This window comes from Hakea prostrata, chromosome 11 (assembly GCF_041222555.1).
Source record: "Hakea prostrata isolate BN-2017 chromosome 11, UWA_Hpros_2, whole genome shotgun sequence".
Lineage (NCBI taxonomy): Eukaryota > Viridiplantae > Streptophyta > Magnoliopsida > Proteales > Proteaceae > Hakea > Hakea prostrata.
In genome coordinates this window covers 20,624,929-20,642,854 of record NC_142610.1, presented here as the reverse complement: position 1 = coordinate 20,642,854, position 17,926 = coordinate 20,624,929, and the positions used below count along the sequence as shown (strand labels likewise).

Genomic DNA, 17,926 nt, shown 5'->3' with positions numbered 1-17,926 from the left:
TCTCAAAAACACTCACACTATTCCTGCTTAGAAGCTTCTCAGTGAGCTCTGAAGCATTTCTTCAAATCAGCTACTGACTTAATCGTCGGAGACAGAACGTCAATCCAGCTGATTGACTCCATATCTAACAATTTCATTCGTTTTACAGGAAATATGAGTTCAAACCAGATCAATCAAAATCTGAGTATTTGGTGTGAGATTATCGGTTCATAAACCTCAGCGAAATCAGCACCAACAATATAAAAACCTACCCAGCTAATTTGAGATTCTTTCAAAAAAAAATCATCTAAAGATTAATATCTCTTCCCAGAATATACATGAAAAAGACACGCCGCCGCCTAATCATGTGCTTAGCAAGCAAATATATGTCCAGAAACGCAAATCATGATAAAACACTTAAAAAAAAGTAATCCTTTTACGAATCTTTCTCAAGATCACCCTTTTTTTCCTGGTTAACAACATTGTGGTAAGATGACATGCTTCAGTTGACGAACCCTGATTACAGAGATTGAAGGTCAGGTAAGATACCAGTTTACTGTAATAAATCCATATGGCCTTTAATAAACCTAATCTTCCACATACGGCAGAGGAGGGCTAGAGGTGATTGAATAAAAAGACTGTGGCCCAGAAGATGTCCCCCAAATTAAGAAAAAAATGAAATCTGGAACACAGAAGCAAGTGACAAGAAGTGCACCAATCCACTGCAATTCACAGAAAGGAGTTCAAAGCTCTACATGAGCATGAAACGCAGTCACCTACTGAAAGCAAAATAGAGACACAGAAGTAAAGTATGTCTACAGAGAAGAGGTGCACACACGAAGCGAGCTAAATAGTAAATAGTTTCTTTGCTACAGCTAGCATCTACATTTTACTGAGTCAATGCTCAAATCACCAAAATCAACTGTCTTCACTTGGCCAGCATCATCCTCACAAACTCCTGGTAATCGACCTGACCATCGCCGTCCACATCTGCTTCTCGGATCATCTCGTCCACTTCCTCGTCGGTCAATTTCTCTCCCAGATTTGTCATTACATGGCGCAGCTGTTCAAATATAAAACCACAGAAACGTAGAAATTAGAAGTGGAAAAGAGCAAAAGAAATTGGCAACAGCTACAGCATCATAAAAATCTCCCATCAAGGGGGAAGGCCTATATTTGTCCTGTAATCCCACAAATGGTTGAAAATTTAACATTCAAGGTTCCAATGTTGGGATTAGTTGGGAACATGAAGAAAGGCAATTCCATAATCAGCCTTACCTCTGCAGCTGAGATGTAACCATTTTGATCCTTGTCAAACACCTTGAAGGCTTCCTTCAATTCCTCCTCAGAATCAGTGTCCTGGAAGAGTAAACAAGATACTAGTAAGATAAAAGAATCTTCATGGAGCCACTAATGATACAACTGCCCAATAGCTACGATCTCATAATGGAAGGACCATCAATAATCTAAGACAAAGTTAAATATGCTGCCAAGCAGCTCCAGTCTCTGTTTCGCTGAGCATGAACAAAAAGTGAGCAATTTCCCTATGACCTTACCACCCTGTAAAGACTTGTTAAAGCTCCCATAAAAGGCAGGAAAAAGAGTAGCTATAATGAACACACAGGATATATCATGCTTATCACCAATATTAATCCCCAAAATATTCTTGAAACTAAAGGATTATTGTCCTAGTTGTTCAAGGCCTTACAAGTTTGTAAACAGAGAGTTGTAGCATGAACTAAGCTTAGAACCCCACGTTCACTTAAAACAATATATTTCAACTTAAACAGTCATGTTGTCTTGGCACTCGGTAAACTAAGTATCTGGTATTAGAGAATAAGTTAATTGCTAGTGTAAGCAGAGAAAGTATAATGATAACTTTGCATGAAAATGTGAAATTAGATTGTTCCCATTAGAAGACAACTTATTCTCCATTCTATTTACAGAACATGTTATTACCGACCGGATAAATCTGCAGTGAACTTAGTCAGGACATGCTGTAAACCAACCAACTAATCTGCAGCTCTAGGGATTTCTCTAAAACACCTCCCACCCCAAACCACACCCCAAGACCCAAGTTACAAAATATTTTGTCATGAATGAATTTCAGTGCAAGATAAACAGCACTTGTAAACTCGAACCAAGCAAAACAATGGCCAGAAGAAACATGTTCAAGAAACCCAAAATCCGTGTAGAAAAAATAATATCAGAAATGCACTGTTAATTATAATTACCTTCATTTTGCGTGCCATCAAATTCAAGAACTCAGGGAAATCAATAGTCCCATTTTGGTCAGCATCAACCTCATTGATCATATCCTGGAGTTCAGCTTCAGTGGGATTTTGCCCCAATGACCTCATCACAGTACCCAACTCTTTAGTGGTGATGCAACCTATAAAACGGATTCAATATTTTAGCATGAGAAAATTAATACAAAATATGTTTTAGTTACACCATCTAAATATTATCACCAAATAGAAGATAAGTACTAAAACCATCTCACATGCAACTTCAAAATAGAAATTTCAGTCCAGATTGCAACAACACCAACCTTAACAGAGGATAAATTATGTCCAGTTAAAAAATGCATTAGATATTCACTAGTAAGTGGGGAAACAATTATACTACATTTTCATTATTTCTTGTTACTTGGAGATTGGAAACTACCTGTCAGAACAAGAACAACAACAGGAGACAATGCAGAAAATCAGACACCAGAAAATTACCTTCATTAAGAAGTATTAGATAAAGCACAAGGAAAAATCGAACACATGTCAATGTTCTTTGTTTATCAACAAAAATATCTACTTAATAAATTTATGTATAATTGATTAATCTATGGAGAGAAATGACAGATCTAAACCGTGATATGTCCTGACATAGTTAGATAGACAAGAGAACATGGAGAATAAATCAAGGGAAAATACAGAACAAATTCAAATGTTTCAGCCAACACAAAGAAGCATGGGAAAAGGAAAAGGAAAAGGAAGCGGAAGCAACTGAGTTAGAAAAAAGTTTGTCTTTTTCCAACCGATCTGTATAAACCAGGAACTCAGTATGGCAGCCAAGAATTATAGCCTAAACAATAATTATAGATTCAAGAGTTTCTTTAGGTAATAACATACAAAGTTTCCAAGATGGACTAACATTTATAGCACAAGAAATGCTGAAATTTCAAAAACTGATCAGAGTGACTCAAACTTATGCTCAGGTCTAACGATTTAGGCTTATCCTTTAGCAATTTTAATACAGAGCTCAAGTAGACACTAAATAAAAAAAGCAAAAGAGAAATTGAAAAGCTACGCTAGAGGAATAACATAATCAAAATACAGTCCTCAACCTACACAAGAACCAAAACATCCACGTAGACAAACAGGGGATGCTTCAACACTCAAGAACATATTACCATCGTATGAAGAACGAACCACAATCAAATCCATGTTTTCCAAATAGGATGGCACTCATTTTTTATGAAATGCAAATCAAATCATACACAGACACATATACAAATCGCAGCTTCAGACCTCACAAATGACAGCAATTAAATACAGAAATTCTGGAAAACCAGATAAATTCTCGATCTGCAGCGCGTTTGATTTCAGATCCAGAATCATCCACGATAAAAAATGATGTTACGGAAAACAAACTTTCGAACCAATCGAACCAAAAGAAGTACGATAAAACGGAAGAGGCATGGATCTAAATGCAATTGCACAAGGCAGAAAAGCAGAGAAACAGTAAGGAAGGAAAACAGTAACTAAAACAAACAAATCATCAACATTTCCGTTCAAAACGAGATCTTTCTCATGAATTTAGTGTTCCAGACAAATCAACACAGAAAATACGGAAACCTAATGAAATTGAACTTCTAGGGTTTGCGATAAGCACTAGAACCAGAATCAGAGATCAAATGAAGAAAGAAGACAATGACTAAAAAAGATTATACCATCTCCATCCTTATCGAAGAGGCTGAAAGCTTCCTTAAACTCCGAGATCTGCTCCTCTGTGAGATGCTCAGCCATTGATGTTTCTTTGTTTTATCCACTCAAATCAACAAATAACGAAGAAAGCCAAACACAATGTTGCGTCTTGTTCTCTGTAACTCCCTCCAAATGGCTCCCTATTTATATACTTTCTCTCGTCTCGTTCCGCTTGAACACGTCGGCCACACGGCGAATCGGGATCTGACGGTGGAAGAATCGCTGAAGGTGGAGACCTGGTGGGTCCCACAATTTAATAATTTTTTAGTAGTTGTAAACTGAAGGGAAAAGGGTTATTTATAAAGGTTTAAGATTGACCAGTCATAGTCCATATTCCATTTCAAAGATCACGATCTATTTTCTGAATTGACTGATTTGCCCTTGAATCTTCCGTGTTTTAACTTAAATTACCCATCGCTTGGAACCAACGCGGACTTGGCGTTTACTATAATTACATATAATTTGATAACAACCTGGAAAAGGACCATGGAGATAAATTTAAAACCCAATTTGGACCGTTGGATAAATTTGAAACAGAACGGTTCAAGCCGACCGGGTTTAGTTTGGTTTAACCTAGAACCAAATATATTTGATAATTGATACCCAAATCCAAACCAAATCAATTATATTTTTTGGTTTGAAATTATTTGGTTTTTAATTGTGACTCAGTATTGATTTTTCTTTTTTTAGAAAACAGGCGTTTCCTCGAAAAGATATTTTTTTGACTATTGAAAGAAATGGAATTGAATGAGACTCTTCTTCGCTTTGACCGTCTACGAAAAAACTAGAGTATTTCAAAACACGTTAATAGTCTTTTATGCATTCTAATTAGGGCTGCAAGTTTAAGCATGGTGATCTTAAATTGTTGAATAAAATAATATAAATTGAATTATTTTATTTCTAATTTACCATTTTTATATTAGATATAGTTCCATTTTAAAAATTTAAAATATTAACTAGTTAGATTATAAGAGTTTTATTTTTCTTTATTATTTATATAATCTAAATATACACTGGGGTTTCGCCCTGCACTTTAAGGAGATTCAAACTCTTGATCTCACATTATGATACATTGATTTGTCATCAACCTAGCAACCTTTCGATAAATTATAAGTGTTCTACATTTTGTTCCAATAAAAATAGAATATGTTTTAGATTAAAATTAATATCACAAAAAGGGATTCTAAATCAATGGCTCTTAACCATTTCAATTGAAAAATTGTTCAAACCTCAGACAAAATGATCAAAATCACCAATGGCTAACTGTAAACTTGCAATGGTAGAACAGTTCAAAATGCATTTACCTACAAAAAAGAGAAGAAGAAAAAAGATTAAAATGCACAAAAGTTGCCAAGCCTCTAGAGTTTGTACTATACAAATAAAGAAGGGAGACCATTGCAATGAAAGTATATAATGGAATCATAAGATATGGCATCAACCAAAGTTGGGTTCTTAATTGGAAATGAAATATATTAAAGGAGATCATTTCGACCTCTTGTTATTGATTCAAAAGATTGTTTCAGCCTCTTATCTTAAAAATTGTTCAAAACCCATGATTCTAAACATCATTTAGCTAAAGAACTCTTTTAAAATCTATTGCTTTTAACTTTTATTTTGAGAAAACTCCAATAATATGGTCTATTTTGGATGAAATTCAATGACAATTGTTTGTTAATTAATACTTTCCTTATATGCAAAGACTTTTCTTTTGGCACTTCTACATTTATTGATCTCTTCCCATGGAATGCACTTTCACAGAAGATACAAGCTCAATGTGAAATAAGTTTTTGCTTTTATTGATTAATGTCATTTTAGTGTGTGTGGAAATAGAAATAGTCTCTTATTGAAGTCTTTCAAGAAAAGAATAAGAAATTGATCAGTGTTGATGAAGCTTCAGAGAATGTGTGTATGTGCAGCAACATCTCACATTTTCCACCAACACCGACATGGCCTCCACTTCAAGACTTGTCAGAAGAAGCATCAAGGTAAGAGAGCCAGAGATCGAGATGGGTGTGTGATGTGTTTCCCTTGAAATTTCTTTGTTCTTAATAGGAAATGTCTTCCTTTTTTAATGGACTACTTTGTAGAAAACAAAAGGAGCAGGTCAAACTTGTTTTAAGAATTCTTTAATTTGGATGTTGATGAGGTTTTCGTACATGCATTGCTGTTCTGTACAGAATCATCTGATGGACTTGGTCATATGGAATATAAAAAAGCAGCCTTGAGATGAAATGGAAGAAGACACCATACTTGAAATCTTGCTTCAGTCCTGTGCATTAACGGTCATGTTTTACATATCGGTCGTCAAATCAAGATTTTGTCCGAATTCTCGATCTCGGACCGTTAAAAATCAATGGTCGAGATCGAGATCTGGGTAGAAATTTCAACCAGATCCCGATCCGACTATTGGTAGTACCATCCTGCACCATTATGGCACAGGTCTGTAGCTTTTTCTCCATATTTGAAAATCTTCTGCTGCTAATTGCTTTTGCAGAATCTAAGACACAACAATTACCTTAAATGGAAAATTTTGAACCATAACAAGATTTGCTACACATAATTTACAAACTTGTTGGTTGTAACGTATGGATAATCCCAGATTAATCTTCGAAAAATATTAACCTACACAATGAACATGGCAAAAGGAAAGGTGGGCTTCCTAATTATACAGGGTTCAGGAATCCGGCCGTCTTTTTTCTTGTACATTTGTTTTTTTTCAGAGGCAGAGCTACGGTGGGGCTAGGCCATGGCAACCCTCCTAAGGGTGTCAATTGCGTATTGAAACCGTTTAACCGTACCAAACCGCGCCGTCTAAAACCGCACCGTACCTTTCAAAATTCGGTACGGTTCCGATTTTAGGTACTCATACTGTCGGTACGTACCGAAACCGTCGAATTGGTACCGTACCAAATTAAGAGATATAAATTGTAAATTTACAATTAAAACACTTAACCTTTTCCCTATCCCTAATTCCCTATTTCAAATTTTCGTTTCATCATTCACTTCTCTTCTTAAATTTACTTGTTTTGTTTCTATTAATTAGATTTATTTGTTTTATCTATGTTAATTTCAAATTATATTGATTGGTTGATCACAATTTCATTAGGATTTTAATGAACTAATAACAAAAGTGGCATAAGTTCATTTGTACCAAAATTGTATCGCACTAGATACCGTATTTAAACCGTTTTCCAGTACCGATTTAATATCGAAACCGTACCGAACCGTTTTTGTAAATACCGAAACCGTACCGTACCGTTTAAATTCGGTACGGTACGGTTCTAGTTTTCAATATTCAAAGTTGGTACCACACCGAAACCGTACCGATTGACACCCTTAACCCCTCCTTCCCTCCACTTTTAGTCCAGATCCTCCTTCCACATGGATTGGATATAATTTCAATCAACACGCGTGGATGGTCGTCAAGTGTCATTTTGAAAAACACATTCTTTCTTTTAAACAAGATTAACATACATAAGTAAACTTAATGGTGTTAAATCACGTTAACTATTTTTTTCACCAAAACAAAAAATAATAATATTAAATAAAATAAAATAAAATTATTTTCATATGTCCTATTAACTTAATTAAACAATCAATCATTGCACTAAAATGGCAAGTTTATATTCTCTCTGTCTTCAACGTCTCTTCTTTTAAAATTTCTCTCTTTTTTTTTTTAATCCAAATAAACTTCTCTTTTTTGTATTGTTCAGAAATTTTATTTTATATTTTTAAATGAGAGAGGAGAATTTTCAATGTTTGAAGAGAGAGAAAAGAAACGAAAACAGAGAGAAACGTTGAAGAGTGAGAGTAATTTTTTTTTCCTACTTTTGATAAATAGAGAGAGAGAATAGTTCCTGAGTCTCCAAACAGAGATCTTAATTATTTAATTAAGTTGCTAAGACAATAGAAACTTGCCATTTTAGTAAAAAATGATGATAAATTATTTAATTAAGTGAACAGAATATCTAAAATTAATTAATTTTTTTATTCTAAGAAAAAAAAATAGTTAAGGGTATTATAAAATCACCAAATTTATTTATGTTAATCTTGCTTAAAAGAATGATTTTTTTTTCTTTCAAAATGACACTTGGCAACCACCCATCCATGTGATTGGAATTAAATCCAAGAATCCAATCTATAATCAGGTATTCTCACTCTTTCTCTATTTTTATTTTCTCTCTTTCTCGATTACTTTTTTTTTTCTTTTTTTTATTTAAATTTATATGATCTCCCTTTCTCCATTTTTATTTTCACTACCACCATCGTTATTGAAATAAAAGCTGATTACCAGTGCTTTGATAGATGATACCTTTCGATAAAAAGCTGTTCCTTTTGCATTCATGCAAGAGTTTCTAAGATTCATTTTAAGGATTGGAATCAAACATAAGTTCCTTAAATAGGCATAATTGATTCAAGACTTCAATTTGTATTAGGAATTGCATTTTAATTCCTGTAGTTCTACCTAGAATAAGTTGATTATGAGTTTTGAGCTCTCTGCATTTCCTTTCAAATACTTTTGTGGTGACTGAGTAATCTGTAGGAGATAAGTGATTGAGAGATGTGGAATCAATTAAACTGGAAAATGGGTCTTCTGGTATCAGACATGAGAGCTCTATAACTGTCTTGATGTGACTTAGTCGAGTTTCATTAAGCTTTACACTGTGCTGGTTGTCTAAGGGGTTGTATGGTAACGATTCTGGCACACTTATTCTATGCCATTTGCCCATTTTGGAACAGAAATTACCAGAATCATGTATGGTAAACAAGTTCGAATTTTCTATGCTGGTTCACCAAATGTGTGCCGGCTATCGAATCGGGATCTGATCGAGATTTCAACTGATTTCGACCGAGATTTAGATTTCAATCAAAATCTCAATCCAACGGCCGATATGTAAAGCATGATCGTCCTGCGCATTTAAAGCACAAGTGAAGCAAGGTTAGAGGATTGTAAGGGTCACTTCCGTCACTTGTTGGCTGCAAGTCCTTTTCTTGACAATTTTTTTTCAATGTTACTAGAGAGAATCTTTCCTTAATGAATCTACTATGGCAAAGAAGAGGGTCAACATCTCTCCACTCTTTCAGGTATGTTAATATGATGGTTTAGGCTGTTGTTGAAATCAAACTTTCTTGCTAAATTTTTATCACATTTGCTGTTCATATATCCTTCTTTTTCAGCTAGTTACATTAAATGTCGATGTATTTCCACCTTTAGAAGGTACTTGGTCATCATTAGTTCCGTGATTCTTGATTCATTATACATGTATAATCACCGGACCTTAAAAAACTCCATATTTTCATGTTGGAGGAGATGACAGTGTTACAATCATGTGAAAGTTAAATCATTGAAAAACTAGCTTCTTTGATCATGCAAATGTTGAAGTTTAGTCAATTCTATTGCGTTTGTATTGACTTTTCTAGCATGATGGAGCTTGTGCTTGGTCTTCGTACCTTGATCTTTCTATCAACTTAAAGCATAGTGATCTTCAATACCGATTTATATTATTTATCATGGTGGATCTGTATCATAATCTTCATGCTAATTTGGTGGCGGACTCTGTTTAGACTGACCCTTTCAGTGAGACTCTTGATAGATTAGCCTTCTTCAAGCCCATTACTCCATATATGCTTTCTCTTCTTCATGCCACTTCAATAGAAAAGCCTCAAACTCCACAAGTGCCATTTCTATTTGGATTCACTTGCGACGAAGTAAGAAAAACCTTGGGCAATAGAAATTTCCATTCAGTTGCAAGAGAAAAATGGAAGGAAAATTTGAAAATCTTCAAATATGTTGCCATATTTATGTCTTGTATCGATATGTCTAACTGTAACTTTTATTTTACATTTTCAAAATCAGAAATAGATATTTCTAATTATAACTTATTTTAAATTTTCAAAATCGAAAATATTAGTATGCAAAGCAGAATAATATAAACACTATGAACTCAATGATCTAATCATATTTTTTTGAATAATTTTAATATAATACTACTCTAAAAATGTAGTTCATAATAAAAAGAACATATCAAGAAGCAACTATTATATATATAATATATATATATATATATATATATATATATATATATATATATATATATATATATATATATATATATATATATATATATATATATATAATTTTTTTTTCTGTTAATGTGTATATTGAAATATATGAAATTTTGTAATTGAAATATTAGAATAATCAATCAATTCATTAAAAAAAACGACTAGTTAAATTTAGTTCAAATTTTTTGTAAAATAAAATATAAAAATTTACCTGAGATTTTTTTCTTATATGTTACTATCATTTCAACTGCCTTCAGTATGTCAAAGTTATTATTCTAAGAAAGATAAATTAAAAATCATTATGTATAGAATAACAAGAAACAATAGTTACAAAACATTTCGATTACTTGTGTAGAATTTGTATGATAATTTATTACCCTGAATCATGCATAATGTATTTCTTAAAAAAAATAAAAATAAAAATTTGGAAACAACCCAAGACAATTAGCAAAAAGCACAGACATCCCAAAATACATATCAATTTGGCAGACACCCCAAAATATCTCTCAAATTTTTACAATAGTACACTTCTATTAGCAAATTCGATTAAGTCATAGTTAAATAATTTCATAATTCCTATATTACCCTTAATCTCTTTTGATTTTACAATGTTGCTCCTTAAAAAAATTGAATCCTAAATTTCTTTTTATTTTTTCCTCCATTAATTTATTCTTCTTCCTCAATTCATCATTTTATTTATATTACAAAATATTAAATAATAAAACTAAGATATATTCATTAATTCCTTTAACTAACTAACATTTCTAATGGAAAAAGGGGGTGATTGCCAATTTGGCATAGTTTTGGAGTGTTTATGTTTTTCATCAATTATCTTGAAGTGTCCTAAAATGTTTACAAAAAAACAATCATGCATAGTATAAGAACAAAGTAGTTCTAAATAACCAAGAAAAAATAAAAAATAAATGAAGTACTCTTAAAACGCTTCACTCAATTAGCATTTTTAATAAACATCACGACTTTGAAATTTCTTTTGTGTTCGTTTAATTCACTTATATTCACTACTTCACATCATATGGTTTGAAATATTATTTGCTTTCATAATACATTCAACAACGTTACAACTAACGATCGCTTACTAGTATCAATTAGGGATGAGTTTATATGGTTGACAGCTGATCCAACCTAATTTTGACGAGTTCTACCAAATATTCTAACTCTATAGACAGCGTATTATGAGATCTAATAGCGACTTTCTACTAATTTGGTGGGAGGCTTTGTTTAGGCTGGCCTTCAGTGAGACTCCTGACTGATTGGCCTTTGCATATATGTAATGTAGAAGCTAATCTCTGTAAGAGCTCTTCAATGCAACAAATTTTCTCTCAAGCAAAAAAGATTTGCACTATAGTCTTAACAAGTTCATTTGTGAAAATCAGTTTGTTGTGGCAATGGGTTAGACCTAGGCTCCAGTTTTGGAGAACCATGAAACATTAAATACCATGTTCTTATTGGGGATTGTCTTTGATTGTTTGCAGCTCAAAGACATCAACTCTCACCCTTGCCCTTGTGGCTTATTACTGTTGCAATGGCATCTGTTGATTCAGCACTCTGTTATCTATAAACATTAATGCTTCAGAAATCTGCATGAATATGTGAAGATGGCAGGCTTGCTAATGGCCCTAAATATAAGCAATCTAATGGCATGGTTTGCACTTGTATTTCATAAATGGTGTCTACATTTCCATCATCTCTTCCTGCTATCTTACAACATAAAGGCATCTTTCCTTTTGGAGATTGTAAAATTCTGAGAAGTACTTGAAAACTCAGTTTTGGTTTAGAGGTTTGCTGACCATTGAAATGACATGATTTAGAGCTCAAAAACATGGTGTGAAAGATATTGCAGGAAATTGATCACCTATGGAACTTGAGAGCAGACCATCTAGAAGGACCACAGAAGCTTTGGAAATTCAACTGACATTCTAAGGTTGATAAATCATACTTATCCTGGTGTCTCTGTACATGCTTTCTCTTCTTGATGCCATTTCAATAATGTGAAGGCCTCAAACTCCACCTCTATTTGGTTTCACTAGTCATGAAGTAAGAAAAACTTTGGGCAATAGAAACCTCTATTTAGTTGCATGAGAAAAAGGAAAGAGAAAATTTGAAAATCTTCAAATTTCTTACCATATTTATATCTAGTATGATATTTCTAACTGTGATTTTTATTTTACATTTTTAGAATCCAAAATAATATAAACACTGATCTCAATGACCTAATTATATTTCTTTGGATAACTTTCATTTAGCTCTCCTTTAATTTTACTTTCAACCACCTAATTGGCGCTCAGTTTTCATTTGAAAGAAATTTGGTGGCTGCTTCTTGTAATACCAAAACAGAGAAAATTTGGATTAGAAAAGGAATGCATAAATCATGATAGTTAGAAAGCATGCATTTCTAAATTTAGGTCATACCCAGACATTTAAATCATAACACCTATATTTAAAGCAATAACTTTGAATCAGAAAATGCTTATGTTGGTTATTATGATCTTGGATTATCTGGATCCCACCTACTATCACAGCCTTCAAGGTGTTTGTTCTTCAGTATCTCACTTTTATTAGTTCAGTTGCTTTCTCCTATTCTGTCTACCATTTGTGCCACTTTCTACATGCAACAAGCACTGTTTGGCCATTATTTGAACCTCTGAAACAAATTCTTCATTGTTTTTGAGGCAGTATTAATCATGAGATCCCTATTCTTTGCTAAAGTACTTGGACTTCTATGCACATTGATATGACTTTATTGATTGGGTTGGTTTCCCTTTTGATATGTTGTTCTGTTACAACATCTTGTACTTTGTTTGGGTTACATTCCCATTTCATTTGAGTCTGAAAAACCACAGAGATATCCAAATTTCACAATGAAAATAGACTTGGCCTCGTCATGAAAAGATATATATTTAAGTTACAGGAAGATTTTTTTCTTTCTTCCTATTGTTTCTTTATGTTTTACCTTTTCTAGGGGGTGGAAGAAGAGATAAGTAGATAACTTCTATGTTTGGATGCAAAGACAAGAAAAATAAGAATTTAAAAAAAAAATTTGAATTTAAAAGAAAGGAATAAGAGATATAGATCAATGTACCATCTTTATTTATTTTTTCTTCTTTTCTTGACATCCAAACAAACTTTACAGTTTATGATGTAATCTTCTTGCTCTCTCTCACCTTGAGCTGGATAGTTAATAAAGATGGATAGTTCTTCTGATATATCTTCTCATGACAGTATTTTCTCTGATTTCCAATGATTGATTCTGATTGTCAGTCAAGAAGATACCATTTCAATCTTGACTTGAAAACTTTTTACTTTTTTTTCTTCATTTGTTAATTTGTTTTCTTCTCTACTATTTTCCCTTTCTGGCATGGAAAAAAGTCATGAAACCATCATTTCTAGGAAACCATCATTTCTGCTTAGACATGGCCGAAGAACTTAAAAAAAATCCAAATCCATTGGGTTATTAATTCAGTTTTAAAAACTCGAAAAAAAGCACAAACACCTAAAAGAGAATGTCCATGGACTGGAGGACACGAATCACAGAATTTGATTTGACTTTTCCATTACCCTTTAGATGTCTCTTTCATGAAACATCACATGGTGTGTGTGTGATGTTGAGAGGGGGTTTTGAAGTTGCAGTCATGGCTTCTTCATTCTCATCGTAATTCGTATTTGTAAAAGCCCATAAAGTATAAAACCCAAACAGTGATTTTCACCATTTTGAAATGAACAACGGCTACTAAAAGCAGAGGAGAGTGGCCATCTTCTTGCTCCTCTCCGCTCATTCCCTAGCCAAATCGCCGTCCTCTCGCTGAGCTTTTCCTCTTTTCTTGCTTTAACAAACTGTATCCATTTGAAAAGAAAACCCAACAGCTACTGTTCTTAAAGCAAGAAAAGGGGAAAAAGCTCATTGATAGAGAGATAGACACTGAACATTAAAGAAAGCAAAAGTTTTGGAATTGTGGGTATCTTTTTCTCATTTTCCAGGGTACAGCTGATCCCACAATAGCATCTCTCTCTCTCTTTTCTTAGTGCTGTGCCTTCTTCTTTTTATGCTCTTCTCCCTTCCCTCCCCTATTTTTTTCTCACAGAACTCACCTCTGTTCCCATTCTCACACTCCCAGTCTCTGGGGTGACTGAGGTTGGTCATGGTTCTGGGTTAGGCTAATGTCTACTTCACTTATGGGGTTCTCATGTGGAGATGGATATGTAAGGCAGTTCATTCATATTTCTATGTTCTTGGTTGTTCTATCTACATGGGGTTCTCTATTTTTCTGAATTTTCATGTGGAGATGGCTATGCAGGGCTGTTAACTCATTATACTGTCTTGGGTGTTCTACCTTCAAATTCTGGGGGATTTGTTTTCCATTTTTCTTTTGCTTGAACAATCGTGGATTCACTGTATTTTAATTGTTTTTCTTGTGATTTTTAGGATAAAAGGGAAGCCAAAGTTCCACTGAGAGCTGAGATTGAAGAGGAATGGGTTCATGAGGGTGCTGGTATGCAGGGTGGTCACGGGTTGGAATTGGATCTGGAGTTCAAGCCAATAGATCACCCAGTGGAGCCACCTGATGAGGATAGACCCGTCAAATGCCCAATGCCTGGTTCCTCGGTCCCAAATGTAAGTAGTTCTATTCTTTCTTCTCCACTGGCTTCAGACCTTAATGTTCTTTGTGGCATTCTGATGCTTCATTTGGTTTTGCACAGTACCTGCTTCTGTTTCTCCTGGCACTGTTCTTGAAATTAATTCTTACTACCATAAATCTCCAAAATAAATCTTTTGGTTTCTCTTGTAGGTTTTTTTTCTAACTTCAGGCTTTGAGATTCTACTTTGTTTACATCAGCAAATGTCTCATGAGTTTTTGTTTTCTTTTTCTGGTGGAACTCATGAGTTCCAAACTCTACTTTTGAACACATTATAGCTATGCACACCTGACGCCTTATTTTGGTTTACTCAATTAACTCCACCAAAACAACATGGCAGAGAAGAATAAACAAACACAGGTTTCAGTGCCCATGACTCCTTGACTCCATGACCCCACCATCATACATCAACAGTTTGCGAAACCTAGAGATAATTCAACTTGGAAAAGTATGTATCCTAAAAACGACCTGCCAAGGAATACCCAGAGTAACAAAAGTTATATTAGATAACTATGAAAAAATGATTAAGGGAATAAAGAGAAAATGTTAAATAATTATGTCTTTTGTTGATCACCTGTATATTTCAAAGGAAATATACATTTCTGTCTTGATGTCAGTTCTGGAAGCACTTAACCTAGGGTGCTTCATTCTGTGGTCTAACAATGTGCTGCACAGCTGCCAAATTGAGGGAGACCATCATTGTCTTAAAAGATCCAGATAGAGATGTAGAAGCTGTGTTTAGTCTTTGATAATATGATCAAAAGAATGAAAGGTAGCTGTGTTTATTGACCTAAAGATTATGTGAATACCATGTTTGTATTTCTATAATACTAGATGCTACATAGCATGTTTTTCTAGAACAATTTAAAGCAGAGTAGGCAATCTTTCTCACACATAAATCTACTATTTTGCATGAAAAGCATTTACGGGAGGAACGGTTTGCTGAAAGCTTGAGGAAGAGAGTGGAACAATCATCAGAAATGGACGAGGAAGGAATGTTGGTGGTGGCAATTGAGCCTCCAGCTCGAGCAGTGCGTAAAAGGCATCACACTCTCACCCGCAGCCATTCAATACCATCTCTGTTCACGAGGGCACCTCTTCCCCCCTTACCAGCTCGGAACGACTCAATCTTTCAAATGCTTCAACAAAGCAATGAGTTTGAATCCTGTAAAGATACACAGTATTAGATGATTACAACTTTCAGCAGTTTGGCATCTACCTGACATTACAAATAGTTAGGATTCATCCCGAGTTCCACATAGCTTCTATAGATACAAAGAAGCCCAAATTTGTAATCTTCCAGATGGTAGTTGGTAGTTGGGAGGACTTGAAGTGTTATTGGGGTATTATTCTGTATAGTATCTGGAAACATGATATAGCCTAATGTCAAATTACTTAAACCTGGTTTTTATACTTATTGTGTTTGGCAATCAAACATAAAATGTCATCTGAATGTTTTTTCAATCTCTTGTTGTCTGTACTTTATACCATTGTGTTTTTCATGAGTACACGTACGTGTGGCTTAAATGCAAAGATTGGAATCACTTGGCTAAAAACCTATATTCAACTAATATTGGTAATTAGGTTAAAGTTTAGAGATCCGGATTGGTCACAAAAACAAAGCTGCTTTGTGATCCCAAGGACTTGTCTTGCACGAATATAAAGTATTTTGAACCAAAAGAAGGATTCAAAACTTGGATGGCTAGACTTAGATCAGCTGTGAGTGCATGAAAGCTTGTCATTTGTCTAGAAAGCCACCATCATTCACCATGAGATGGATCTTTTTTCCTTCCCAATTCACATTTTTATGCAAAATTTCTTAATTTTGAGTATACCTAGGAAAAGTACAGCTTCGTATTTGCGTTTCCAAATATAGAAAGATTAGGGTTTTTCTTCCCATCTTGATGCTGTCCATCAAGTATTTCAAGGACAGCAGAAACACTATGTGGCAGCCCTGATGTGGCTAGAATTTTGTTTATCAGTCAATTCTCAGCATAGTTGAGTGTGTCAAGTGGCAGGGTAAAGACTTATCAATAAAGGATAAAAGGAAGTACTGAAAATAACAATACATTAAAAAATATAATACAGTTGAGTTTGAAGTTCGAATATCGACACATGGAAAATACAGAGTCTACGATTTTGAAACTTTAACCTTTCAGATTCCAAAGTGCATTGTGCAGTCCATCCAAATCTCTTGGTATTGAGTTGTCAGTAGACCAAATCTATTCTACCAAAGAAAAAGAAAAAAGAGACCAATTTGAAACTGAATTAAAGTGAGCATCATTGAAATCAAAGCAGTGGATGCTGTGTATTTGAAAGAACCAAGCGGTTGTAGCCATAGTATTTTAACCCTGATTGTGAACCATTTTCATGTGAAGCTCCCATGTCTACTTGTTTTCATTGTGAACTGGGAATCTAAAGCTGGGAACCCTTTGGTGGCTGGTATTCTTCCACTTATGATTTTTAATACTATGCTACTTCCAAGTAAACATTACTATTTGTTACTCAATAAGAAAACAATCTGAACAGCAAGTAATCCAACAAAAATACAAACTAGAGAAATTATACTTTATACCCAGGTTTCATGGGCTCAACTCAAAGTACTCTCATGATTCTGAAGTTGCTGCTTTATAAGAGAAATCTTCTGTGGGTTCCTTTTGTCCCATTTGCTAACAGTGAGGAAGCAATAGAACTTGCTTTCCTTTTGCCCATTTGCAGGATTGTTTGTGCAACAAAATCAATGTCTCACACAAACAAAACCCATGAATTTTAACTTTTTTGTACACTCCATCCTCCACATTTAGAGTGTCAGAGAAAAACTCCAGGCCTTTATATGAAGTACAGAAAGTAAAAAGCATAACAGCTTGGCAGTTAACCCTGCACTACTAATTTATTGTTTACTTTTTCTCAGTTCCTTCTACTGCCATTGAAGTCCATGCCTATGGAATCCTCTTGAAAAGTATAATTCTAAAGCATGGAAATATATGCCTAGAGCAACAGAATATCATGAAGCTTAAAATCAAATCATCTGAATTCAAATGATACCTCACAGCTCCTTAAAAATGCAAAGTAAGAGTTAATAAATGTCATAAGGTTCCTAGTTCTCTTTTCTGTGAACATATCTACATCTAAATACAAGTTCCCCTTCAACCCACAATCAAAAACAGAGTCCACATACCCTAAAGATACTTGATTGAATCACTTGTGAAATACTTACTCATGAAATAATACCATAAGAATTAAGTAAA

The 17,926-nt window shown here is 34.1% G+C and overlaps 2 protein-coding genes across 2 annotated transcripts; one reads left to right on the top strand and one right to left on the bottom strand.

Annotated features, from left to right (window-relative positions):
- Nucleotides 1-679: 679 nt before the first annotated feature.
- LOC149000760 (calmodulin) lies at nt 680-4,089 on the bottom strand. Its single transcript, XM_089139913.1, has 4 exons — nt 3,926-4,089; nt 2,214-2,371; nt 1,258-1,338; nt 680-1,042 (listed from the first exon to the last, which is right to left on the bottom strand). Exons 1-4 carry the CDS (start codon nt 3,999-4,001, stop codon nt 908-910), a joined length of 450 nt encoding a protein of 149 aa, XP_088996039.1. The 5' UTR covers nt 4,002-4,089; the 3' UTR covers nt 680-907.
- A 10,027-nt stretch (nt 4,090-14,116) lies between these two features.
- Nucleotides 14,117-16,218, top strand: LOC149000759 (uncharacterized). Its single transcript, XM_089140861.1, has 3 exons — nt 14,117-14,243; nt 14,467-14,655; nt 15,599-16,218. The coding sequence occupies exons 1-3, from the start codon at nt 14,202-14,204 to the stop codon at nt 15,863-15,865; spliced, it is 498 nt and encodes a 165-aa protein (XP_088996987.1). The 5' UTR covers nt 14,117-14,201; the 3' UTR covers nt 15,866-16,218.
- The last annotated feature ends 1,708 nt before the right edge of the window (nt 16,219-17,926 follow it).

What these genes read in the sequence shown, in the direction of transcription:
- LOC149000760 (XM_089139913.1), bottom strand. Translation starts at nt 4,001, where the DNA reads ATGGCTGAGCATCTCACAGAGGAGCAGATCTCGGAGTTTAAGGAAGCT. An exon ending in CTTCGATAAGGATGGAGATG is followed by an intron (nt 2,372 to 3,925) that starts GTATAATCTTTT and finishes TCCGTTTTATAG; the next exon opens with GTTGCATCACCACTAAAGAG. An exon ending in GTTACATCTCAGCTGCAGAG is followed by an intron (nt 1,043 to 1,257) that starts GTAAGGCTGATT and finishes ATATTTGAACAG; the next exon opens with CTGCGCCATGTAATGACAAA.
- LOC149000759 (XM_089140861.1), top strand. Translation starts at nt 14,202, where the DNA reads ATGTCTACTTCACTTATGGGGTTCTCATGTGGAGATGGATAT. An exon ending in TCTCATGTGGAGATGGATAT is followed by an intron (nt 14,244 to 14,466) that starts GTAAGGCAGTTC and finishes TGTGATTTTTAG; the next exon opens with GATAAAAGGGAAGCCAAAGT. An exon ending in CTGGTTCCTCGGTCCCAAAT is followed by an intron (nt 14,656 to 15,598) that starts GTAAGTAGTTCT and finishes TTGCATGAAAAG; the next exon opens with CATTTACGGGAGGAACGGTT.